General features: G+C 35.9%; 1 protein-coding gene across 2 annotated transcripts; it reads right to left on the bottom strand.

The window, feature by feature from the left end:
- Positions 1 to 344: 344 nt before the first annotated feature.
- Positions 345 to 27,457, bottom strand: dtx2 (deltex 2, E3 ubiquitin ligase). 2 transcript variants are annotated; one of them, XM_051108813.1, is made up of 9 exons: positions 26,445 to 27,457; positions 23,486 to 24,074; positions 17,371 to 17,429; positions 12,543 to 12,680; positions 7,786 to 7,853; positions 7,343 to 7,498; positions 5,453 to 5,614; positions 5,089 to 5,178; positions 345 to 2,643 (listed from the first exon to the last, which is right to left on the bottom strand). In XM_051108813.1, the coding sequence occupies exons 1-9, from the start codon at positions 26,761 to 26,763 to the stop codon at positions 2,383 to 2,385; spliced, it is 1,842 nt and encodes a 613-aa protein (XP_050964770.1). In that variant the 5' UTR covers positions 26,764 to 27,457; the 3' UTR covers positions 345 to 2,382. The 2 variants fall into 2 exon arrangements, with proteins under 2 accessions (XP_050964770.1, XP_050964771.1); XM_051108814.1 differs by lacking the exon at positions 12,543 to 12,680 and having other exon boundaries at positions 26,445 to 27,454.
- Between the last annotated feature and the right edge of the window lie 110 nt (positions 27,458 to 27,567).

Genomic DNA, 27,567 nt, shown 5'->3' with positions numbered 1-27,567 from the left:
GAAAATCAGGTGTAAATATTAGATATAACAAACGCATATGATGGTATTTGCTGTTACTGCCTTTATGGAGACTGCAATAAAACCCTAGAGAATAATGTGAATTTAACATTTTCTGGATGCATTACAGTAGTGAAAATGTGCTTAACTAATACCAAAATCTTAAGTTGTAAATGAGGTTTCTTAAATGGATTTTTTGGGGGGTAAAATGTGACCTTTTCTTGAGATTAATGGTGGCTTTGGTGGCTTTCATTTCATATTTTGTTGCAACCAAATGCCTGATGATGATGCTTGGAGGAGTTGAGTGTTTCAAAACAGTGTTCTCATTAAATAACAAACAAAGAAAGTGTTGTTATATGGAGTAATGTTTATTGCTGATTAGAAGTTGAATATATATTTATATATACAGTTGCATACATTGTAAAACCAAATATCCCATAGTGTGGAATATGAGATGATGAATGAATGAATGAATGAATGAATGTCTCCAGACTCGCAGTGGTAATGAACTGTATCTTAATCACTGCTGATTGTCTCTGTGGCACCATCTAATACTGCAACTTAATGATAATTCTGTGGAATTGCATTTCTACACCTATTTTCAGGTTCTGGACTACATTTAAATAAGCACTGAATTTTTTTTTAAACAACATTATGTAGTGTTGCCGAGCTGTTGAAACACATTTTTAAATAACTAAAATTAATGAATGTATATTTAAAAAAAAAGGGGGGGGTCATTGCAATGTATTGTTTGTGGAATTGAGAGGAAAATTAAAAAGTGTATGTTCACGCAAAAATGAAGATCCTGACTCACCCTCAAGTCGTTCCAAACCTCTATGACTTTCTGTGGAATATAAAAGTCCCTCATGATTGTAAACAAAAAGAAAACGTAATAGCAGCGAGTGAACACCATCACCAAATCTGACCTGAAAACAAAAAAAAAAAAAACAATTTAAAGGCATAGTTCACACAAAAATGAAAATTACCCCGTGATTTACTCACCCTCAAGCCATCCTAGAGGTATATGACTTTCTTTTTCAGACAAATACAATCAGAGTTATATTAAAACAATGTTGCGGCTCTTCCAAGCTTTATAACACCAGTGAATGGCTGTTGAGATTTTGAAGTCCAGAAAGCGCATCCATCCAATATGAAAAATACTCCACAACTCCAGGTGGTTAATAAAGGCCTTCTGAAGTGAATCAATGTCTTTTTGTACGAAAAATATCCATATTTGAAACTTTATAAAACAATCTTTAAACTGTCGTACGTGGATTCACAAGAGAGTATTGTTCCAGTGGATGATGTAGGTGTAGCGTAAGCTCCGGTTAGAATATGCTATTCTCACAAGAACCATGTTTTGGTTACAGCAAAGGAAAATGAGTCTCCTATTGGCTTACATCAAAATCCTCCTTTACAAACCTTCGTTTTATACCTTAATTTGTGACCGGTGTTTTGTTTTGCTTCTGCGTTCATTACTGCATTTGCCTACGTCCTACGTCATCCGCTGGAATGCCACTCTCTCGTGAATACGTGTACGGCACTTAGCGGAAGCTAGAGATTATGGTTTATAAAGTTTCAAATATGGATATTTTTCTTACACAAACACATTGATTCACTTCAGAAGGCCTTTAATAACCCCAGAGCTGTATGGAGCACTTTTTATGATGGATGGATGCACTTTATTGGCCTTCAAAATCTAAACACCCATTCACTGCCATTATTAAGCTTGGAAGAAACAGAACATTTTTTAATATAACTCCAATTGTATTCGTTTGAAATAAGGAAGTCATATACGTCTAGTATGGCTTTGAGTAAATCATAGGGTTATTATACATTTTTGGGTGAACTATCCCTAAACAAAATTTACCTAAATTACCAGCTGCAGACTCTGTAAAAGTGCCTTTCAATTCTGAAGCAGTACATTTTACAGTACTAGTAAGATTTATGACTTGCATTGATATGCAATTTTTACTGTTTTCGTACTGCTTTTATTCCCAGTTATCATAGTTGCAGATGCTCTATTGTAATGTAGAACGTTAGGAAGGACATCATAGCCCTATGATGAATCGTGTTGAGATGGATGCCTAAATTGGCGAGTTTCCCTCTGGCAAGAGATTCGGGCACCCTCATCAATCTACGACATTAAACCGAGCCATTCCTGCAGAACCATCTGTAGCTGCCTTACAATACGGTAAAAGTAAAGATGACCACGAACCCAGTGACCCCACATGTGCGTTAATATTCTAGGACTCAGCCGAGGAGTGGAAACGGATGAGGGAAGTTGCGTTCAACCACATTCGCATACATCCAACCGACAGCGTAATTCTAGTTTTCCCTTTTCGGCAAGTTTTATTAGATCTACAGTAGATGGGACGGTCTGCTTCACATGGCTGAACCTTGAGCCCCTTGGCTCTGAAGCTCTCGTTTCAGGCAGTCCTCCGTCACGCCCTGTGACGCCAGTTCTGAGAGCACATTGTCCAGGTAGTTGGGGTCGGGATAGCCGTGGCCGGAGACGTTGGACATCATCTCCGTCTTGTGGTGGATCTCGTTCCATATGACGGTGTCCGGCTCCCCTGTGGTGCTGGAAGTGCCCACGGTGAAGATGAGGCGCCGTGTCCATGCCACTTTCAGCAACTCCAACACCTGGAGATGGATGGAGATAATCGGGACCATCAGTTTTAAAGTAATCACAGTTTTTGGTTTGCTCTGAGAGGGAAACGCAAAGCAGAGCACTGTGCAAAGATCAACATTAAACACAAATGCTGAGCAAGACCTGGTCGTGATCCAATGCGTACTGCGTTTCTTTTGTTACTTCACAGCAGTATGGAGTGATTTATTTTTCTTGCAAGAGAAATCGTGTTGTTTAATCTCACTTGTGCAACTCAATTTTTAATGAACGCTGCAAAAGGTTACAAAAACAAGAAATTATGTTCTGTGGTTATCGACAATCAATAAATGCTGGAATTTAAACTTTTTTTTTTAAAGGTTTGACCTTGTATAAGGTAGGATGCTCTGACGTCAATAGATGATTTTAGAGAATTTTCTGGAGATATGAAGGAACTGACAAAACTAGCCCACAACTATGAGAACACACAGGGCTAAATAAAGATGGGCCAGTATATGCATTCTGACATTTCGTAAGACTTCCATTCATCTTTGGAACACAAATTAAGATATTTTTAATATTTTCTCATCACTTGTTTATCCATTAAAAGTCTAGATAATTAACATTTCAGAGTGTCTATTTACACTAAGTGCAAATAACCTGCCTTGTTGGCAGAGGTTACCCTGACAGCACACAGACATCACGGAGATGTCTATTTGATGTCTGCATTTACATCTGGAAGACGTAGTTTTGGAGTGTTTGCTCATCTGTAATACATCTATAGGACGTTTCCAACAGAAGTCTAATAGACATCTATTTAAGATGTTTATGATTTAGAATGTATGTAAAACTGATATGTTACAGACGTCCGTCAGATGTCTGTACACGGCAGATGCTTTCCAGATCAAGTGATCTTTAAAAGACATCTTGCAGACGTACGTGTGCTATCTGGGATAAATCACGCTGACGTCTATTTGATGTCTGTATTTACATCTGGAAGACGTATTTTTAGAGCATCTGTTCATCTGCAATACGTCTATAGGATGTTTCCTAGCAGATGTCAAATAGACGTCTATTAGAGGTCTTTAAGATGTTTATGATTTAGAATGTATGTAAAACTGACATCTTACAGATGTCTGTCAGATGTTTGTACACAGCAGATACTTTCCAGATCAAGTGATCTTTAACAGACATCTTGCAGACGTACGTGTGCTTATCTGGGTATTTACACTAACTCCACCCACAAACGTGTGATTACGCTAGTCAACATTACAAAAGACGGCTGCTAAAAAGCAGCTCTAGTGGCATAGATGGTAAAGCCAAAGCCAAAGTATTTCTGACGCAATCGACCAGAGTTCGAATTCACCTTTTACCAATTTTTGTTTTTCCCTTTTAAATGTCATATCGTATCAGAACGGCATTTATTTTCTATAAAGTTGAAAAAGTATCGGGTAGGGTTAGGGTAGGTGTAGGGAGGGCTTATACTGTCCCAAATAAGGTGGCTTCCATTTAATAATTTGAATTTAAATTATAATTTACACTCAATATGTTATTGCATACTGGTTTATAATGTACTACAATACTGAGGTGCAGATAATTGCCACTATTTGCAATAAGTATTATAAACACCAGAAAATACTGCTTTTTTAACAGTGTAAAAAAAAATCTATAGCTATTTGCACTTAGTGTAAATAGCATATCGCTAAGAAAATACTGCTATTTTCACTTATTGTAAATAGAATCCATTGCTATGTAAATAGCATCTATTGCCTTATCATATTTTTATGTTTTTAACATTTTAAGATGTTCATACATCTTGGATTAATTTTATGACTTTTATGAGGTCTTTATGTACTTTTAGAAGCTTGAAAATGTTAATTACCTACACTTGCTTTTAATCGAGAGACAAATATTATGAGATAATATGAAAAATATCTTAATTTGTGTGCTAAAGATAAATGGAAGTCTGGAACTGGCAAATGGGTTTGGAATGATATGAGGGTGAGTAAATGATGTACTATCCCTGTAAATGTGTATTTTTCTGTGATATTTAGTTGTAAATTTAGCTTGTGTGACTTCTGTGTGAGTGGTGATTTCTGCATCACTACTCTATTGAGTGTGGACCATGGACCTTTTTTTATGTGACTGCACCTTTAGTTACAAAAACATATTAATGCACCAAGCATTCAAATCTTAATTGCTAGCCCCTGACCATTTACTTTCTTTATTTATTTTTTAAACTAGTAGTAGCCCACTATATTTTCACACACAATGACGTTTTTATGGCATGTTGGTGTCAGTGTGTGAATGGTAGCATGGAAAGCCAATGCTTGTGTGAATTACACCTAGTACTGGAACAGTTGATTCAGCAACTGAACAGTAATTTAACAGGTTTAACGTGTGAAAGGGGCTAGTGATTCAATATTCTGACAAATGAGCGTGGCATAAATCTTTATCTAAACTGGGTCAATTCCATCCATTACCTTTCTTCCTTTGTCATTGTCAGGAAGGAAACAGAAGCGAGGGAATCCTCTGCACGTATACGGCTGCCCTGGGTTTGGGTGCTCGGGACCCTGCAGACAAAGAATGCATTAAGATGATGAGTGCTTAGTGTGGGCCGAGGCAAGGACAATACCATTGCCATACAAAGGAATGAGTCAGTTTTGCCCCTAACAAATGCAGTTGAATGCTGATGTCAGTCAAAACATTTGGCTGGTTCATGTGGACCCCTAGCACTTCTTTCAGTTCATTTATTTAACTCTTCTAAAGAGTTGATTGTTAAAAAGTGCTTAAATCATGGTGCAAATAAATATAAATGGTACAGCACATCAGCTTGCCAAGTCAGACCTGTATTCCGGGCGGGATGTTGTAAATGATTTGTATAGTGCCGCAGTCTGGGTGTCCAGGCAAAGACTGAGGGATACTGTAAATCTCCATCTTGCCCTTTGGTTGGGTGCCGGTCTTCTCTCCGTAGATTGTCTTACATGAGGGGCACTGCAGGCTCCCGTCCTATGGTGTGACAAAATGTGATAAGTAGGAGAAAATGAAAGGAATAGTTCACGTGAAAATATTCGGAAAGTATTTGGAACTAATAAAACTTGTTGTAATTGCAAACACCCATTATCACGGTTAGTTTAATTCTAAAAATGCATTAAATACACTAATGTTGAAAAGTTTGGTGGTCAGTAAGATTTTTTTTGCTTTTGAAAAATTAATACTTTTATTTGACAAGGACTGATTACAGATTCACTGTCACTATTAAGTTGATTAACAGTGAAAGTGTATACATTTATAATGTTACAAGAGATTTCGATTTTAAATAAATGCTGTTCTTTGAAATTTTTATTCAAAGAATCCTAAAAAACTGTAACACGGTTTTCACTAAATATTAAGCAGCACAACCGTTTGCAACATTCGTCTTTACTCTCAATTCTGACTTTATTTCTCATGATTGTGAGATTATAACTCACAATTATGAAAAAGAATTCTGAGAAAAAATTCTGAGAAAAAAAGTCAATTGTGAGTTTATATCTTGCAATTCTGACTTTATAACTTGTAATTTATAAATTGTAAGTTAAGTTAGAATTGAGATATACAAACTTGTAATTCTGAAAACATCTATTTTTCCCTACAAAACTGGAATTTATAACTCGCAACTGTGAGTTTATATCTCACAATTCTGAGAAAAAAAAAGTCAGAACTATAAGAAAAAAGTCAGAATTGTGAGGAAAAAAAGTCAGAATTACGAGGAAAAAAAGTCAGAACTGCGAGTTATAAACTCACATTTGCAAGAGAAAAGTCAGAATTGCAGGAAAAATTCAGAATTGTGAGATATAAACTCGCAATTCTGAAAACATCGTTTTTTTCCCCCCTCAAAATGAATTGCAAAATAAATTGCAAAATAAATAATAAATTGCAAGACAAAAAAGTCAGAAGGCCTTAAACCTAGTCCTTGACTAAAATGTAAGTCTGAGCCGTTTCAGCTGAAATAAACTTGCACTGACGGGCCTATATCTCACAATTCTAAGAAAAAGTCAGAATTGCAAGATTTTAAACACAATTCTGAGTTTATTTCTCACAATTGAGAGTTTATACCTCACAATTCTGAAAAAAAAATAAAATCAGAATTGCAAGAAGAAAGTCAGAATTTCCAATTATAAACATATTTTTAATCTCAATTCTGAGTTTATATCATGCAATTCTGAGAGAAAAATTGAGAAATTAGATATTTTGCAATTTTGACTTCATACCTCGCAATTGTAAGTTATTAAAACAGAATTGTAAGATAGAAACTTACAATTCTGAAAACATAGTCTTTTTTTCCCCTCAAAACTGTACTTTTTAACTCACAACACTGAAAAAAAAGTCAGAATTGCAAGTTTGTATCGCAATTCTGAGGGGAAAAAAAGTCTGAATTGTGAGATAAAAGTTGCAATAACATTTTATTTTTTATTCAGTGGCAGAAATGGGATGCTTGCAAAAACATTACAAATTCTTACCAACCTCACACTTTTGGATAGTAGAGTACATTGGAATACTTTTAAAGGTATACTTCATCCAAAAATGTAAAATTATTTACTTCAAGCTCACATTTCATTTTTGAATATAAACAGTATACCAATCTGAACAAATTTTGGTATTACCCTACAACAGTATAATACACAACTAAAAGAACTGCTTTATTTGTTTAGCTCCCAAAACTATGTTGGTTAGAAGTGTTGGTAAGGAATTACACACCTTGGTTCCATTGTTGTACATGGCCAGCATGCAGAGCGTGTGGAAAGTGTGACCACATTTTGTAAGTTTGCCCACGGCGAACTGAGGCTGAGAGCACTCAGCTGGGACCTCATAACCAGACGGGCAGGACAGGCACTCCATACAGATAATACAGTCCTGAAAGCACACAGCCATATGCCACACATCTCATAAGGGCAGGGCATGGGTAATATTTTTTAGAAGAAGCTTTAAACACATGGGTGAATGTCTTAAAAAATATGTACAGGCCATGGTATATTTTAAGACTTTGTGCATTGTTACATAGAAAAAAACAGCAAAACAGTAATAAAAATAAATGTAAAAACTGCCCAAAAAAGGGCATTATCTTCCTTAAGCAAAATATTTAATTCCATTTAATTATGGAAGTACAAAAAGTGTAATTGGACTGCGAACTTCGAATATACCTCCTCTGGGGGCACTGGCACTTCCTCCATGTATTTCTTAATAACTTCTTCTGGTTTCTGAGTCGGTGCTAAGAACATAAATAAGACAGACCATAACCTCCAATAAAGTCCAATAACTGGCACTCAAAATCAAATGACAGAACATGATTACATTTTGTTAAAGATGTCTTGAAAGCTTAAATTACAGTGTGACTTGCAGTGACATATATGTCTGTCAGCTGGGCTGTGTGTTCGGTTATTAATGATTCATGTACTACACAGATTTTAGGCCAAATTAAATGAATCGTTCCTTATGATTCCACTTATAAGAGACAAATCATTGTACATGACTGCGAATCAACAAAAGCCATTTGGATTCTTTTTTTTTTTTTTTTTTAAATAATCAATATGGCCTAATCCCAATGTTCACGTTTTAATCCATTCATTAGTTATTTAACATCCAAATAAATTAATGATTGCAATATTAGCTATAATATTAAGTGCTCTCTAAAGTTAATATATATATATATATATATATATATATATATATATATATATATAAAATTATTCACCGAATACATTATGGAAATGTGTTTGGGTAGGAAGCACATCTGTATGACATCCGTTTCCAGTGTATTTGCAAGGAACAACAACCAAATACCTAAGGCAAAAATGTTTGCTCTAGACTGAATCAGAGTTTGTTTTAATGAGTGCATTTTTATGCATGATCGTACACAGACTATAAGCTGACACGTATAAGCTCATGTAAACACCTTAAACCATTTACGAAATTTCCTCAAGAAAAGTTTAAGCAAAACCAATTAAAAACTTTTTTATTTTTTGCACATCAGTCTCTAAGGGGATAAGGTGATGAAAATAAAAATGTGAGATGGGGAAAAAATAGTTTACTTCAATACTTCACTCACAAAACTTCTGCATTTTCCCAAGAAACTTTGCGTTCACTTGTAAAAACTGTGAAATATATTTTTTCCTCCCACCTCATATTCTGTCCATCACAGGTAAACCCAAAAGCACTGAAATATAATTTCCTTTTATTTTATTTTCCATATTCTTTTAGTGGCTCTGTATCTAAAACCCCTCTAATGTTGTAATATTTTGCAGGCTCATGTTTACAATTGATTAAGTTAACTGGTAACACTTTACAATAAGGTTCAATTTGTTAACTATTAATTTGAACATTTTCTAATACATCATTAAAAGTTATACCTGGTAATATTATTTAATGGACTTGAGCTGACATGAATCAGCAATTAAAGGAGACACCAGATGCCCATTTTTCACACGTTGGTATGATTCTTTAGGGTTTTCATGAAATGTCTGCAAAGTACTTTGGTTAAAATTCCTCAATGGCAGTCTAAAACAACACCCTTTTTACCATGTCAAAAACAGCTCTGTTCACAGCGACTGGTTTCTGTGCATGTCTCTTTAAATGATAATGAGCTACTGCTCACCTCAGCCCTCTACTTCTAAACAAAACTAACCCACCGCGTCCTCAGTGGCTCTGATGTCGGGAGAAAATGAAGACTCTTGGGTTCACTTTTACATCCAACTACAAAACACCTGCGTTGCTTGCTAAAACAAGACAATCCGTCAGTGGGCGGGGCCTGAGCATTGTGACATCATACTGCTCAGAAAATCAAAACAGGTTGATAATTGACCGTTCGCAAACAGCTTGATTGACAGGCGATCTGACTAAACATAACGCCGAATCCGCCATTATGTCTGACAAACAAATCAGACAGGAGAGTAGATTCTAGAACTTTGGTGGACTTAAACTTGAAAAATTGTGTATTGATGTCTTTCCGCAGTTGAAATAAAATACATTCTGATATCCATTCATGTTTTTCACGTTTTAAGTAAATAAGAAAAGAAGTGTTGAATAATCTAATAAGGCAATACAGTGACCCGTCACGACTCATTAAAGAGCCACAAAATGGTATTTATTGTTTGAATTTCTTTAAAAATTACAACATTTTAAAGCTCAGACTTTGTTTCATATCAGTAGTAACCTGATCTGTCTTGTCTGTCGGCGTGTTGTCCAGGGGCGGTTCTAGGGTGAGTGGAAATCCAGGGCTTAGCCCAGATGTCCATCAAATAAAACGTTTAAAAGTTACATACACTGCCCTCCAAAAGTTTGGAAACACCCTAGAAAAGTGGGGTTTTGGACAATATCGGCATGAATCCTTTTTAATTTGTGATAATTTTGCACTGATAAGGGACAACACAAACTACAAAAACATATTTTATTACATAAACAGTTTATACATAGAAAAAAAATGTATATTTTCGATTCATCAACATATCCACCATTAGCAGCTATTACAGCTCTGCATAATGTGGGCCTGAATTCATTGTATTCTAAACTTAATTGGCAATAAATTGCTGAAGCTATTAAGGTGCGCTGACCCAAAAATCTTTTAAAAACCTGGGCCAAGTTTAAACCAGTAACCAGGCATCACAGCTGGCAAAGGGGCATGTCTGACTTTGACCTGTATATATTACCATTATTATGTAATCAAAATGAAAATTATTATTGCTGGTCTTCAATGATAATGTCAAGTTACTTTAATGTATTTACACCAAAAAATGATAAGGATTTATGCTTGATACAGTCCAAAGCCACACTTTGCCAGGGGTGTTTCCAAACTTTTGGAGGGCAGGTTAGGTTAAGTGGTTTAATTTTTTTTTTTAAGAACAAGTATAATTAATCATACAGGGCTCTATAGCCTACACATATTTTTAAGGAGCCCCTGCATGCATTTACACTGCACTTACAAATTGCATAAATAATATTACCGGATTAATTTTGTAAAAACAAAATTTAGAACTCAGAAATATGAAATGACAGAAAAACATAGAATAACACTTTTAAATGCGAGACTTAAAATTGTCAGTAGGTGGCATCAAGCCACTGTCTTAATGACTGAGTCCTTGAGTCATTTATTCAACTGATTCATTCAAAATGGCTGATTTATTCAAAAACTCTTTTCAGAAACTGTTTTTATGAATGGGTCAGTGAGTCACTGATTCAAAAACATGTTCAAAAAAATGCAAACTCATTCAGTAACAAAACACTGCAGTGTGCAAAGACACAACAGGGCTTTGCTTAGAACTAGAGCAAAAAGACAGTATTTTCTCTACGATTTAAATTATTAAATTATAACTTATTTTTTATTGAATTGTTGCCCTGACACTTAAAGTCTGCCACTGACCATGCGAAATGCTAACCATGCATATAACTGCATCCATGCATATATGTTGATTTGTTGCTACAATAACCTAATTTTGACAGATAAGATCGGTATTATGAAGTTTTACACTAAGCTACCTGAAGCAGCTGCATTTTGCTGTTTAAGAGAAATTATTTTAATGCGCATGAAAACAATTGATGCGCACAAGACATCATAATAAAAACATTCTGGGCTTTACTGAAAACATTCAGGGCCTCAGCCCCCTTAGCCCACCCTTAGCGCTGCTCCTGGTGTTGTCAGTTTCCTCTTTGTTTCACACTGTATTTTTCACTGTGTGAGAATATGATGTGTAGTGTGAGAGCGGCATTGTTTGTCGGACATAGCAACAGTAACTAAGGAGCGTGGGTTTTTGCGAAAGGTCAATTGAGATTTCAGGTTTGTTGAGGATTTATCAAAAAAAAAAAAAAAAAAAAAAAAGGAGTGAATGGATTTTTATCATTGTAGTGTGGTTGTCCACACACTGCTAAAAGTACAAGTGTGAAAAGTGAATTTTGCCTCCAATTTCCCCTTTAACACTTATGTTGTTAAATAATGTTAACAAAGATGAACAAATACTGTAACAAATGAACTTTTTTTGTTTTTTTCAGTAAAACTTATTGTAAAGTGTTACCAGTTAAATTTATGGATCTTAGCAAATTAAATTTGCAAAATATTTATTTTCTTAGTTACATAGCCAGTAACAATTTACTGTTTTTATGAAAATAAGAACATAGTAGTAAAAAAAAAAAATGCTAAATGCACTAATACTACTACTAATAATAAACAACTTGCTAAGTAACAGATTATTCGTGTGGGAACTCATAAAGTGACTGTAAATCTGTTTTATATATGGCTTTTCATAATCGGTTAATTTTTTATACTTATCCTTCTTTTAACATATCGTATAAAAGCACACACTGTTCAGATTACACATCCTGGTGTTAGTTTTTAGGGTTGTCAGTCAACATTACAACATTGTGTTTAGGATGTTTTAGTAAGCTGATATTAAGCAATAAACTAACATTGCTTGTGAGTGTCAGTCTGAACCTAAAATCCATCTCCTGTATTAAAGATGTTAAAATAAATGGCATTAACACAGGTCATGTAGGGTTAGAGATAAAGGGAAAAAAAGACTTGGAACAATTGTTATTCCACAAACCCCCCAGCAGACATCTGTCTGTAGTGTCCCACAGGTGAACAGGCAGGTGTCAAGCCAGATACCATCAATGTGCATTCATTATGTGATCGGGAGGATGGAAGCAAGACAGCGTGACCGTGACGGCATAAACATGAAATGGGTGAAAACATGGCAGCCGAAGCAAGCGATAAATAGCGAAACATAAGCATTTTGCAATGGCCTGAACGAGCATGTCAGAATGAGGCTGAAGTACCAAACCCCTTGAAGAAAATAAAAACTGAAAGTAGAATGGTAAGAAAATCAGCAATTAAATAAAGGACAGGAGCGGCAGCAGTTTGCAGGCCAGCGGAGGGCAGGTTCGGTCGGGCTGGTTGGCGGTGCTTAACTACCTGTCCTGGACTGTCTCTTTGCCCTCTTAACGGAGCTGGGCTGGCCTTTGGTGGGCCTGCTGGAGCCACTCTGGGAGAAGGGGGCGGTCAAGAAGCGAACTCCCAGTCCTGCAGCTGACATCAAAATGGAAGCCATGCCTGGAACGGCCGGAGGCCATGTGGAGACATGCAGGAGGAAGGGAGGAGGAGGAGGAGGAGGAGGAGGAGGAGGAGGAGGAGGAGGAGTGAAGGAAAGGAAGAGTAATGAGCCAAGAGTGGAGAGGCCAACCACAAGTGAGGCATGCTCTGATGAGGTCAAAAAAAGTTTAGGATCCTACTTACTGCTGAGGAAATAATATCAGTCCAACTGTAGATGCTGACTACAATCCCACCTGCTCTAGATATCAATCTATGACTAAATGTGCTAAATGCAGTTCGTGAAATCCAATGCGATGTGATCCGATCATTCAAACCACCTTCGGAAGAAACACTGGTCTCACATTGGTCTCGCAGAGCCAAAAAGGCTATCTGACTATTTGCATAAAGTCTGGTCCACTTTGACAGGAAGAGACCATCTGATTGACATGTAAAGTTAGCAACTACAAATCATGTTGCTTTTAAGAGACATTTATGGGCAGGGGATTTTGAAAGCCATTACACCATAATAACAGACCAGCATGAAAAGTAAAAGCTTCCCAATGCATCACAAACAACATTAAAGCAGCACAGGGTTGCCTATGTATGACTTTAAATGGACCAGCAAATTTGGAAAAACATCAACATAAGCAAGACTTTTTGAAGTTTATATAGTGCTTTGTTGAAGAGAACCCTGGGTATTAAGATTTGTATGGTTTAATGTAACATAAATGATGTCTCTTACTAAAATACGTAGTAGAAAACCTATGAAAGATTTACGTTATTTTAAAAATCCACATTGTTTTATACACATCTCGGACTATGCGGGGCACCATTATTTTGATTACGCAAAATGGCTGCACTGTTGCTATTTTTACCGTAACACAAACCAGAATACACATCTGTAAAGTATAGATACGTTTATGTGGCTTTTGGTTATAATTTGTAGTCAAAGGGCAACAAGAGAAGCGATGCAAGTCTTCACTGTTTTCTTAAAGGAGAAAAGAATGGGAAGATGCCTGTGGACATGCCGATGACGCCGCAGCCACTGAAGGAGTTTCTCTGTGCGGATTTCACTCAATATTTGGGTGCGTTTAGACTCTTTAGTACAACATTTAGTTTAAGCATACGCTTATATCCATCGCCACTCGTAAGCTCTTTCAGTAGCTGTGGTCATTATATCAGTATTTTATTTTCCGAGTTGTTTATTCCGCACTGTGGTAAAAATAGAGTACAACCGTTCTACGTAATCAAAATAATGGCACCATAGTCCAAAATATGTATATAACGATGTGGGTTTTTTAAATAACGTAAATCTTTCAAGGGTTTTCTACTACACGTTTCAGTAAGAGACACCATTTACACTATATTAAAGCGGAAGTCCACTTCCAAAACAAAGATTCACATGTAATTTACTCACCCCCTTGTCATCCAAGATGTTCATGTCTTTCTTTCTTCAGTCATTTTGAGGAAAACATTTCTGCATTTTTCTCCATATAATGGACTGCTATGGTGCTCCGATTTTGAACTTCCAAAATGCAGTTTAAATGCAGCTTCAAACGATCCCAGCCAAGGAAGAAGGGTCTTATCTAGTGAATTGATTGGTTATTTTCATTAACTAAATACATTTATATACTTTTTAAACTCAAACGCTCGTCTTGCCTTGCTCTCCCTGAACTGTGTAATCTGGTTAAAGATAGTTAGGGTATGTCGAAAAACTCCAATCGTATTTTCTCCCTCAACATCAAAAATAATTTCAAAATCATCCTACATCACTGCAGAAGTACCGACCCAGTCTTTGCAAAGTGAACATGCAAAAAATATCAAACACCCTTAACAAAAAAGGTAAAACAGTGATATAGGATGATTTTGAAGTTGAGGGAGAACATGAGATGAGAGTTTTTCGACATACCCGAACTGTCATGAACCGGAACAAAACAGTCCAGGCAGAGTAAGACAAGACAAGTGTTTGGCATTAAAAAGTATATAAATTGTTTTATTTTTATTAAAATAACCGATTGTTACGCTAGATAAGACCCTTCTTTCCAACCGCATTTGGGATCGTTTACAACCACATTTGGGATCGTTTGAAGCCGCATTTAAACTGCATTTTGGAAGTTCAAAATCGGGGCACCATATCAGTCCATTATATGGAGAAAAATCCTGAAATGTGTTCCTCAAAAAACTATTTCTTTACAACTGAAGAAAAGACGACTGAAGAAAAGACATGAACATCTTGGATGACAAGGGGGTGAGTACATGATATGTGAATCTTTGTTTTGGAAGTGGACTTCTGATTTAAGTCATACAAGTCTTAATACCCAGGGTTCCCTTTAAGACAATTAGCCAACTAGCAGTTCAGGAAATCTACCAACAAATTGATTATAAAGATTAGAAAAATAATTAATAATAATTTTGCATTCTTTACTTGCACAGGCACAACACCTCAAAAAAAATATCAAAAGGATAGTTATTTACTCACCCTCATGTGGAGCCAATCTAGGGTTGCAAAATACTGGGGAAATGACATTTTGATATTTTTGCACATTGCAAAATAAAAAATACAGGAAGTGGGGTGATTTTGTTGGGTGTATCATGGGTGCATGAAAAATAAAAATAATAACATTTTTACTTTTTTGTGTGAGAAATCCTTTTAGGGCTGAATGATTTAGGAAAAACTTTTTACAATTTAGTGATTACTTTTTACAATAACCAATTCAAACCTCTTTCAGTAACCATTTCAGAGTTTGTTTTATTTTGATTTTCTAAAATCTCTTTATACTTTTTCATACGTTTATCATTAGGGTTGTCAAATCGATTAATTATGATTAATCGCTTTCAAAATAAAAGTTTCTGTTTACATAATATATGTGTATTATGTACTCTGTGTGTATATATATATATATATATATATAATAAATGTACACAAATATATTATGCAAAAACAAACTTTTATTTTTGATGCGATTAATTAATTTGACCCCACTATTTATCATATAAAACAACTGTGTTTCTTAGACTTTATTTAATTCTTTTTTTTTTTAATTTTGAATTTTTTGAAGCATCAAACTTTTGGTAGAACTGACTTTCAGTGGATGGAAAGAAATATAGTTTTTATTAGAAGTATCTTCATTTGTTTTTATGAAGAACTCATGAGCTCAAAACAGCGTGAAGGTGAGTAAATCATCATAATTTTAGGTGAATTATCCCTTTAACATTAGGGATGCAGCAAATGAAAATTCTAGGCCGAAACCAAATCCTGGGCACTTGATGAAAACTGAAAGAGCTTTGTAGTAATTATTTATTATTTTATTAAATAGTATAAAATAATTTTGTAAGACTTTTTAATTTAACTCAATAATTTTAATGATACTGAATATTAAAAAAAAATAATAATAAATAAATAAATACTATAAATAACCACACTTTTATTGAAAGTAAATAAAACTTGAGATAAAACATATTAATATTAAATAGAAATATATAATTTTTTTATTCAGTTCAGCGCAATAGAATCAAATGCAACTTTATTTATTTGTTTATTTTTACTAATTATCCAAATTATGTGTAGTCCTGCAAAGCTATTGTTATCAGAGCATGTGAGCGAAGCATAGCAGGGAGTAGATCAGTGCATGAGAAGGTATCATTATTTTACTAGCATTGCCATGTTACAGCACAGAAGCGCTACTGCAAACAGGAACAAGTATACTACATAGAAATTTCCTATCAACTAATTTATTTGAGCGGACGTTGCATTTCCTGAGAGCATAATTGGTACACGAGTGGAACACACATTTATAGAGTGGGAATATCAAGTGGAGCATCACATGGTACAGATGACGGCTAGAGAGAGCGTGAAACCTGCTTGCTTTACAAAACCGAAAACCGATCATTTTCGGCGAACGGAATTTTGGTGCATACCTAATTATCATTCAATATTTAAACAAGAGTATTCAACTATTCGCACTACTCACACACGCCACTGTCCATGCAGAAGTCAGCACAGACACAAAAATTGTTCAAAAACATCAGCGGATTGTGCTTATGATGAAATTACATTACACAAAACGTCTGCAAGATGAAGCGGTCAGCGGACAGTTCAGAACATGAACACTAAGAAATCCCACCATTACCTCATGTTTGCATTGATCACTTCATTCAAAACCCACCCAAAATCTCGCCACCTTTAGTCTAGTGAAAATTACATTGGAAATGTCACTTTGTCCCAGATCTGTCTTTCTGTTCCCCCGAATGCCTCATTCATTTTGGTGGAGCAGCTGTCAGCTGCAAGAGCAACAGATATCCAACATCCCCAGACACACACCATTAGCTTGAAACTTGTTAAAAGCGAGCTCTTTTAAAACACACCAACTCAAATCCCACAAACTGGTGACTCGATGAAGCCACTAATGTCATAAACTGATTTGTGACAAGCAGCCGATGTAAGACAAAAACATCAAGGTGGAATCAATATACCGCAAGTCTGAGGCATGAATAGACTTGTGACACTTTCACTGAAGAATGCCAAAGCTAACTTCAGTGACTATCACCGCTCTGGGAAACGTTTGTGTGGTTCATACTGACACTCCCAAGAAACAGTTCAGCTGCTGCTGCAGCATCAAACAGCTTTCTGGGATGAGGAGAAGGAGAGCCCTGTGCATCAGTGTGTGAGGATTTTCTCTGGTGTGGCATGTGTGACGGGTGAGTGCTGTACCTGCCAGTGCAGAGTTCACACTACTGGATCCGTTTATGTGCAGAGGGATGGTTGGGATGCTGTGGAGACAGAAACATACACACTGTAATGCATGTAGACATTAATGCATGAGAACAAAAGCTTTTCTCAATGACCTAAACTCCCACTACGGAAGCTTTGTCATGTTATTATATGATACAGTTGGTTGAGATTACTGTTGACGACCTTATAATGAAAGCAAGATACTTTACAAGGAAACTCCCCTGCTTTCTCAAGCTGTCATGGTGTAATTCATGCTATGCGATCTGATATGCCTTTTAAATACACAACACCTATTCAAAAGTTTAGGGTCAGTAAGATTTTTTTTTTTTTTTTTGGAAGCAATGAATACTTTTATTTAGCAAGGATACATTAAATGAAGACTGTAGTAATGATGCTGAAAATTCAGCTTTGCCATTATAGAATAAATCACATTTTAAAACATATTAAAACAAAAAACAGTTATTTTAAGCTGTATATGTAGATGCACATAATCTAGTGCATAAAAAGGAATTAACCCCCCCTCCCCAAAAAAAAATGGTTAATATGGTTAATCTCTGGTTAATATGACCGCATACTGAGTGCATACATACAGCATCATTCAATTTTTCAGCAAAATATTTTGGTTTACCAATGCCATTTTTCATAATGGTGGGTGTTCAAGTCATATCACACTGAGAATTTTTGTTTTTTTTTTTGCCTTTATTGCATAGGACAGATCAGATATGACAGAAAGCAAAGTGGGAGAGAGAGAGAGGGGGTGGGATCGGGAAAGGTCTTCGAGTCGGGATTCGAACACGGGACGCCTGTAGCGCAAAGGTGCTGTATATCAATTCAGAAATCATTTTAATAAGGAAAATGATGTGAACTTTATCTTAAATGAGAAGTTCACTTCCAGAACAAAAAATGACAGATAATGTACATCCCAAGATGTTCATGTCTTTCTTTCTTCAGTTATGTTTTTTGAGGAAGACATTTCAGGATTTTTCTTCAATGGTGTCATGAGTTTGAACTTCCAAAATGCAGTTCAATCGCGGCTTCAAACGATCCCAAATGCAGCTGCAGTCCAGCCGGGGAAGAAGGGTCTTATCTAGTGAAACAATTGGTTATTTTCATAAAAAAATACAGTTCAAGTCAAAAGATCGTCTTGACTTGCTCTGCCTGAACTCCCATCTCATGTTCTCCCTCAACTTCAAAATTGTCCTATATCGCTGTTTTACCTTTTTTGTTAAGGGTGTTTGATCTTCTTTGTGTTTTCACTTTGCAAAGACTGGGTCGGTACTTCTGCAGCGATGTAGGATGATTTAGAAATGATTTTTGAAGTTGAAAAAAAAACCAAACAAAAAAAAAAACAGATTTGATGCATAACCTATAAGAACAACATTCCAGTATATGTGTTACATTAAAGCAAAATAACAAAAACTAAAAGTAATTCCCACTGATTTATGCCAATTTAAAAGATATGCATCCAAACTTAATTTAAGATGTTTCTGCAGTTTTCAGTGTTCCTTAGCTTTATCTATGTAGTTACAGGAATTAAAGCTTGCATGACACACCCACTGTGATCTGAGAATCTCATGACATGACACTGTAGGGTGTGATGAGGCTCTATGCCAGAACATTTCCATCATTCCACACTGTGTAAATCCAACCAGCAGATGCTGTGTGGGATGAATTAATCACCAAAATTTCAACTTAAGTTTAAGAGTTTGTTTAAATCTCTCTGAGTAAATCTGAACTTCAGCAAGCAACACTGATAAGTTCTACACTGATGTAGATGTTAATCTTTTATTGTTTGTGTTTTATTATTCAGCTAAAGGTTTTGGTTTTGATTTCAGCTGAGATTGTTTATTTCATGAGTAATCATGACTAAGATCATAACTAAGTGAGGTACACTTTGACAACTTGCTGTTAGGGCTGGGCAATAAAACAATAACAATAACTACGGGTATATAATTATCCTTGAATGTTCAATGTAATGTTTATGCACCAAAGTAAAAGTAAAAGTAAAAGTAAAAGTAAAAGTAAAAGTAAAAGTAAAAGTAAAAGTAGAAAAAAAGTAAAGTGGTGCTACTCTTTTGAAGCGTGCCACATGGACCATTTGTGACCCTGTACTACAAAACCAGTCATAAGTAGCACTGGTACATTTGTAGCAGTTATTATATAAACTAAGTGAGATACACTTTGACAACTTGCTATTAGGGCTGGGCAATAAAACAACAATAATAATTATGGGTATATAATTATCCTTGAATGTTCAATACAATGTTTATGCACCAAAGTAAAGTAAAAGTAAAAAAAGTAGTAAAAGTAAAAGCAGAAAAAAGTAAAGTGGTGCTACTCTTTTGAAGCATGCCACATGGACCATTTGTGACCCTGTACCACAAAACCAGTCATAAGTAGCACTGGTACATTTGTAGCAATAGCCAACAATACACGGTTTGGTTTAAAATGATTGATTTTTCTTTCACGCCAAAAATCATTCGGATATTAAATAAAGATATTTTGTACATTTCCTATAGCAAATTATATTAAAACTTTATTTTTTGATTAGTAATATGCATTGCTAAGAACTTCATTTAGACAACTTTAAAGGTGATTGTCTCAGTATTTTGATTTTTTTGCACCTTCAGATTCCAGATTTTTAGAATATTGTCCTATCTTAACAAACCATACATCAGTGGAAACTTATTTAATCAGCTTTTAGATGATGTCTAATTCTCAATTCAAAAACCTTTACCGTTATGACAGGTTTCGTGGTCCAAGGTCACATTTATCAGCTCGGTTCAAAGTTTACCAGAGCTTACTAGAACAGATGCGTTTACTCGCTGATAAGTTTCAGTTAAACTAATTTAAAGCCAGGCAAAACAGTGCTGACAAACAGGGGAAACACTGTGCACAAGTCAGTTTTTCAGTCTACAAATAGCCAATTTACCATGGATGTACTGTAGTAACACTGACTGCACTATTATTAATATAGACATGTATTAAATGTACTAAAGGAGTAAAGGAATATAAATTACAGTATTTTTTTGTGATTAGCGTTTGTGCATTTATACTAATTGTATTTAGACTGTTTTTCATACACGTACCTAGAGACCATATAGTTATATTTATACCATGGTACTGAGGTGCTATATGTGCATGAACTAAATGTATGCTACTATAGAAGACCAATGGTCATGTTTTAATAAAACTCAGTAAGAAAACAGTAAGAATAATTAAATTTTACTATAAAAAAAAATGAGGTGGTTACAATTTTTACAGATGTTACTGTTTTTGTAAAAACTCAAGCTACTGTCAAATGTGCATTTCTAAGAGACATAAAATGTAATATTATTAATATTTCAGCCAAGGTACATAAAGTCCTATATAATTCTATTTATTTATATTTATATATTATAGTAATTCATTTATTATAAGATATTATAAGATGATTATAAGATATTTATTTTATTTTATTTCTGACCATAAAGAGTTGTTTAATTAAAACCACAATGAATGGTCTGGGTTCTACAACGTTCACTTAGGAAGAAAAATCTGCCTTTAAACTTGGAAATAAGTGAAATTTGTCATGATAATTATCAATATTGACTGATATGAAAAATGTCATCACCCAACTCTACTTGATACTAAAACTAAGGTCTCACAAGTTGACTGTGTGAATGAGGAGTGAGAAAGGCATGTCTAAAAACAGACATTTCCTGGTTCTCCTTTCAACCTAGTTTACCAGAAGAGAACAATAAATCTGGGTCTTCCCCTTTAAGTCATCACAGTAAATGTAGACTTGCTCTCCTCCACATGTCCTAAAGATCCACACAGAGGGGAGGATCCGACACCATTACACAGAGGAACAGCCAATTATAGTATCGGGACAAAAGGGAGGATGATCATTACTGCTCTTGCGTCAAAATCAGACCAGACTGAGAAAGGAAATTAGCATGCTGCCATATTGGTTTTCCTGTTAATTCCACATTTTAAATAAAAATACACACTTAAAATATGAATTTTAACATTCTAGCTGTTATTTTAGCTGCAAATGTGCAGTTTTACCATGGGACTACTAGTTTTGAAGCTTTACTTTTAAAAACATTTCTGGTAAATGTATGAATGGCGTACTTATGTAAGAAAGCACTGAGTAATACAAGGCAAATACATGGACTTAAATGAATATTTCATCCAAAAATGAAAATTCTGTCATCATCTGTGGTCACATTTACTGTTGCTCTGCAAAACTGTGTGTGCAAAATCCAGTCATTCCAGTAGAAATTTGAGCAATCTGGAGTTTCAAGTGAGGGCCCAAGATTTCCCCACACAGATTTCACTCAAGTTCATGTTTCAGTTTTCAAGAATTCAGCGTGCTAAAATTTTGCTAATGCGACTGTATTTCTTCTGTATTTACTTTTTCTGTGGAACACATAATATTTTGAACAATGTTGGTAAGCAAACAGTTTTGGTTACCACTGACTTACACTGTATAGACAAAAACCTTTCTGAAAATTCTTCTTTTATATTCTACAGAAAAAAAGAAATGTATCACCTCTTCAAAATTAGGGTTAGGGTTAAGGTTGGCACTTGGTTTTGGGTTAGTACCTAGCTATTACCCAGTAATTACATAGTAAGTACTAGAGGTCGACCGATGTATTGGTTTTGCCGATTAATTGGCACCGATAGTTGATTGTCGGAACTATCAGTTATCGGCAAAATTCCACGCCGATAGTTTTTCCGGGTTAGGTCTGCTGATCCGTTAATAAGATCCTCAATTATACAGCACAGTCCCTACAGTCTTTGTTATACATCACGAGAGAGAGCGGCATCTAGTGGTGTAAATCACTGACAGCACATGCAGTTTGTTTAGACACCTGACACTGTGCGCTACACAGAGCGTGACACTTCAAAGTCAGATTTGAAACATCGACAACGAAATGGTGTGTACAGTATACTGTAGTGCATGTTTTCATATCATTACTAAGTGGTGAATTTAGTATGAATTTAGACTAGATGCTGCATTAGTGGAGAAAGGAAAGCAGTATATTTCTGCCTGTTTGGTGATCAAATAAAGTCTTGTAGATCGCCGCTTGAATTGAACGCAATGCGTCCGGTGTGTGTGATACCGGAGAGCTGCGAGTTCTTCTAGACGCGACGCTGCACTTTTGCCCGTTGTGTGACTAACATATTTTAATATTTTGATTAGATAACCACATGTTCTAGAATAGAAGTATTTAAATTATGAAAGTACACAATTTCCATATGTATGTCATTTTAATACTGTGGCCTTTGTGTAGATATTTAAAGATGGCCATCTTTAGCATGACCGTTTAGCATCTTTAGTCTATCTGTAACATTAAGATTGATAAAAGCTGTAGAATAGAAGTACTGTTCCTTGTTACAGTGTGTTCATTTAAACATTTACTCATAATTTTACAATTTTAGTTAGAAATAACTAATGATCAATAGGCTATATAATTCATATACTTTTTATTCATTTACAAAGTATGGTTCAGTAAGCTACTTTTAAACAGTAGAGCACTATTTATTTTCTGCTCAGTAGCCATTTTAAAAACTATTGGGTGATTAATCGGTATCGGACAGTGTGGTCCAACACTGTCCTCGACGTCTAGTAAGTACATACTACCTGCAGAGGGGTCTATAAAATAAAGTGCTACCACAGTTTTTCCTCCGTTTTTAAACAAATTAACCTATCCAAATTATTTTTGCAGTAATCAAAATTATGCTACAATTAAAGCCATGCAGAATGACTGTGTCTACTACTACAAAGCACAAAAGAGGAAAGACACAATGACAGGAAGGAGAAGAGCACAGTAGCTGATGTAATAAAACCTTCAGACCTTTGGTGTCATTTGAAACCCTGCGGGTCAAACATCTTGTTTCCTTATCATGACTAAAAGCCGGTTGAGTATTTTTAAACTGCTCTCTGTGGGAGGACTTGTCGAAAGTTCTTGAAAAAAATGGCTAAAATAAGACTCTTACTCTTACAAAAAAATACCATTATGTTCCATGACACAGTGAGGGGATTTAAAGGTAATTACAGACATAGAAAATATGAAACAAGGGATAACCAGCCTAGTGGTCTCACCTCAAGCCATTTGCATGGTGACTAAAAGCCTGTGGCGGTCCTGAAGGATGAGCCACCGAAGGTGGGGTGCTCCATGGGCCGTTCCATAACGAGCTTCCCATCGAGACGGGTCTTCTGGGGTAGGGCAAGTAGGCTGAAGAGGAGCTGGTTCCAGGAAGTCTTCCATGCTGGGTCTGGAGGCTGGGCCGGTTGGTCTGCCCCGCGGTGTAGGAATGCCGTGACCGGCTCAGCATGGGTCCGGTGGTGCTGCTGTTGCTCACACATTGGTGACAGGTACAGGCCGGGCCCGTGTGAATAACCGAACCGGAGGCGAGAGGATACGGCACGCTGCCTTGCCGTCTGACGCGTCGTCTGTAGCTTGTTACCTTGTTGACTTGCTCCAGAGCAGTGAGGTCCACAATGTAGTTGTAGCCGTGTGGGTTCAGGTCAGCTGTGGCCTGCCCCGCCTGATAGCTGTGCTCCAGCAAAATGGAAGTTCGGATCTCATACGCAGTCCAGCCTCCTTCATCGTTGGCCCACTCCCAAAGAACCCCACTGCCCAGGGCAGAGGACTGCGGGAACAGGGATCGCCGTACAGCACGCATCTTTCCTAGAATAGGTTAAAGAAATATTTCACAGTAATTGGCACAAGATGATTATCATTCTAAAAACATTTACACATTTCTCAACCACAACAAAGTGCTTCTCTTTTAAAACAAATGTGAAAAGAGCTGTTATTTCATCTACAGAATATGCTGTGCATCCTGTCAGAATCTGTTAGCTTATTTCCTGAGATTTTGTCACCCCTTTCCTGTTCTTTTCCGTAGAGACCACAGGTGTCGAAAGTCATTCAAACATCTCCCAAAACAAGCCTAATCTGCAGTTAACAGACCTAACGCTAGTTCATATATTTATATTTATAGCGTATGTGTCATACTGCAGCACTACACAGCTTTACCCAGTGGGTTTAATGACCTGTTATCAAGGATGAAGCATAAATATCATACATTTAGAGCAACTGAATTTCAGCCAGGATTCACACTAGGCTTCTTTCACCCTGTAGATTATACAGACACTTCCTTGACAACTGCTAACACGTTTACTTAATCCAAATGGAGCAATAAGCGTGTCTTTTTAACACCCTCTTACAGTAAAGAACTGTGGCGGTACCAGATGGTAATATCATCATGTAGCACAGCATATGGGTTAAAAATGTAAAAATGTAATGATGAATTTAAAAATCCTTTAAAATTTAGTATAAAAAGTTTTATTACGATTTTTTCACTACCAGTCAAAAGTTTTTGAACAGTAAGATTCTTCTGCTCACCAAGCCTGCATTTATTTGATCCAAAATACAGCAAAAGCAGTAATACTGTAAAATATTTTTACTATTTAAAATAACTGCTTTCTGTTTGAATAGATTTTAAAATGTAATTTATTCCTGTGATCAAAGCTACATTTTCAGCATTATTACACCAGTCTTCAGTGTCACAAGATCCTTCAGAAATCATTTAGTTTGTTTTTTTTTTGTTTTTGTTTTTTTGTTTTTTGTGTGAAAGAAATTATAGAAATTAATACTTTTATTTAGTCGGGACGCTTTAAATTGATCAGAAGTGATGATAAAGACATTTATAATGTTACAAAAAATGTCCATTTTACATAAATGCTGTTCTTCTGAACTTTCTATTCATCAAAGAAACCTGAAAAAATTCTACTCAGCTGCTTTCAACATCATCATCATCATAATAATAATAATAATAAATGCTTTCTGAGCAGCATATCAGCATATTAGAATGATTTCTGAAGGATCATGTGACTGGAGTAATGATGCTAAAAATTCAGCTTTGATATCACAGGAATAAATTACATTTTATGATATATTCAAATAGAAAAAGAGTTATTTTAAATGGTAAAAAATACTTCAGATTTTTTACGGTTTTTGCTGTACTTTGGATCAAATAAATGCAGGCCTGGTGAGCATAAGAGACTTCTTAAAAATCTTACTGTTCGAAAAAACTTTAGTGCATATGTTGCTTAAAATAATTTATTTTTAAAGAAACAGTATTTCTAATACCATTTTCTATTATAAAACTATACAAATATATTTAAATATCAGCAAAAATGCATTACATTTATCAAAAGTAACAGTAAAGACATTCATAACTTTACAAAAGATTTCAATTTCAAAAAAACGTTTTTTTTTTTTTGCTTTTTTTTTTTCAAACTTCGTCATTAAAGAAAAATGAAAAATTTGTTTTGTGGAAACAGTGACATATTTTCAACACTGATAATAATAATGTTTCTTGAGCGCCAAATAAACATATTAAAATGATTTTTGAAAGATAATGCAACACTAGAGACTGAAGTAATGGCTGCAGAAAACTCAGCTTTGCCATCACAGGAATAAATCACATTTTAAATAATATCTAAATAGAAACTGTTCTAATATTTTGCCATTTTACTATTCATTTTACTGATTTTTTATCAAATAAATACAGACTTCTAGCATTAGTGACTTTTTAAAAAAAACATTTAACATCTTATCTACTCCAAACTTTTGACTGAATGGGTGTATAGACAAAAAGAGGTTTCTGTTCAATATATATATATATATATATATATATAAAAAAACCAAAATTACAACTTTTTTAAATCATGAATATCATGAAGTTATACCATTTGACATTTGTGAACCAAAGTTGACTCTACAAGGTACTTTAATAAACTTCAGAGAACAACATGACAACATTCATGCCATTTAATGAGAAAACATTCAATGAATGCAGTTAGCACTACCAAAAAATACCCAAAAAGTACTGTGGGATTACCATATTTTGGGATATGTACCAAAAAAAATCATAGTAGCCTGAGGTTTCATGTAGATGCTACATGAATATGGTAATGATTCGCATTCAGCACAACATCAACCACAGTACTATTAATAACAGCGGTGTGGTGAGATGTCTGAGGTCCCACTCACCAGTGTCCTGTCTGAACTGTTTGAGGTTGGGGATGTCAATGATGTACGCAGACAAGCTGGGGTCTGCCTGTGCCAGACAAATGCTGTTGTTGCTGCTGCTGCTGGCGGTCCCGGCTCCTCTCTGGAGACACTGCTCGATGTAGCTGCTCACCTGTCCGGTGTAGGGCCTCCAGAACCCCAGATCATCCTGCCATTCCCAAACCACCGCCATCGGCTGAGCCTGTCCTGGCACTCCAGACGAGGAAGACGACGGTGATGCGAATGATGGTCCATTTCTAGACCCACTCCCTCCGAAATGAAAACTGGAGCCTGTTGCCATTTTTATCTGTTAAAAAAGGTCCCAACCGCCCGCCGGTGATCTTAAAACAACCCGGGGTAAAGCAATGTAACGATCTGGCCCTGCTAACAACAACACCCTTTCAGTATCAACCAATTTACACCCAGCTAGCCAGCTAACTAGTCGTATCCGATAAGAAATCGATCAATATGGTGTTTAATAAAGTATTACACGATTATTTAGCCGCAGATTTGACCGTAAACTCTCTGACGTCGCATCATCTTGTTGGGCTTCTGGAGTCGCAGCTTCAGACTAGCCGCGTCTCGCTCTTCTCTTCGCCATTCACTGCGTTACTGTACGGCTACCGGATTAATAAACAAGTATTATCTAATATGACGGTGACTATTTAGTAAACAGCAGACTTAAGTTGTCAGGCCGCGAATGAAAACGCATTACTCAACATGGTTTCTTGAAGTACGCACTGTGTTGCTGCGCTACAGTGACTTCCTAGCCTGCGGTGTGTGTTTGTGTCGCTTGTGGTGGATTCCCATAGATACACACTGTGAAGCCGGACACAAAGACCCCGACTGGAACTCGGCCTTTGCTGTTTCCGTAAGGTTTAAAATAATATAATTTTTTTTAAATTGCTGTACTATTCTGGCGCTGTTGGGATTTTACGTACTTCTGCCGTAAATCGCACTGTAGCAAGTATTAAAACTTATCTCTGGTATATAATATCTGCGTGACTTTTATTTTGAAAGGAGTTAAAGCGAACTTGACAAATGCCACACTAAAAGTCCCTTTACGTGGAAATGTGTGCTATTTTGTATCGTGTTTACACAACTT

The sequence above is a fragment of the Labeo rohita genome, chromosome 5 (assembly GCF_022985175.1).
Source record: "Labeo rohita strain BAU-BD-2019 chromosome 5, IGBB_LRoh.1.0, whole genome shotgun sequence".
NCBI classification, from domain to species: Eukaryota; Metazoa; Chordata; class Actinopteri; order Cypriniformes; family Cyprinidae; genus Labeo; species Labeo rohita.
The sequence above is the reverse complement of the archived record's forward strand: the minus strand, read 5'-3'. Positions and strand labels throughout refer to the sequence as shown.

Bases quoted from the DNA above. Each gene is read 5' to 3' on its own strand.
- dtx2 (XM_051108813.1), bottom strand. From the start codon at position 26,763: ATGGCAACAGGCTCCAGTTTTCATTTCGGAGGGAGTGGGTCTAGAAAT. The intron at 24,075-26,444 runs GTGAGTGGGACC...AACCTATTCTAG, and splicing joins ACAGTTCAGACAGGACACTG to GAAAGATGCGTGCTGTACGG. The intron at 7,854-12,542 runs GTAGTTAAGCAC...TTATGTTCTTAG, and splicing joins AAAGAGACAGTCCAGGACAG to CACCGACTCAGAAACCAGAA.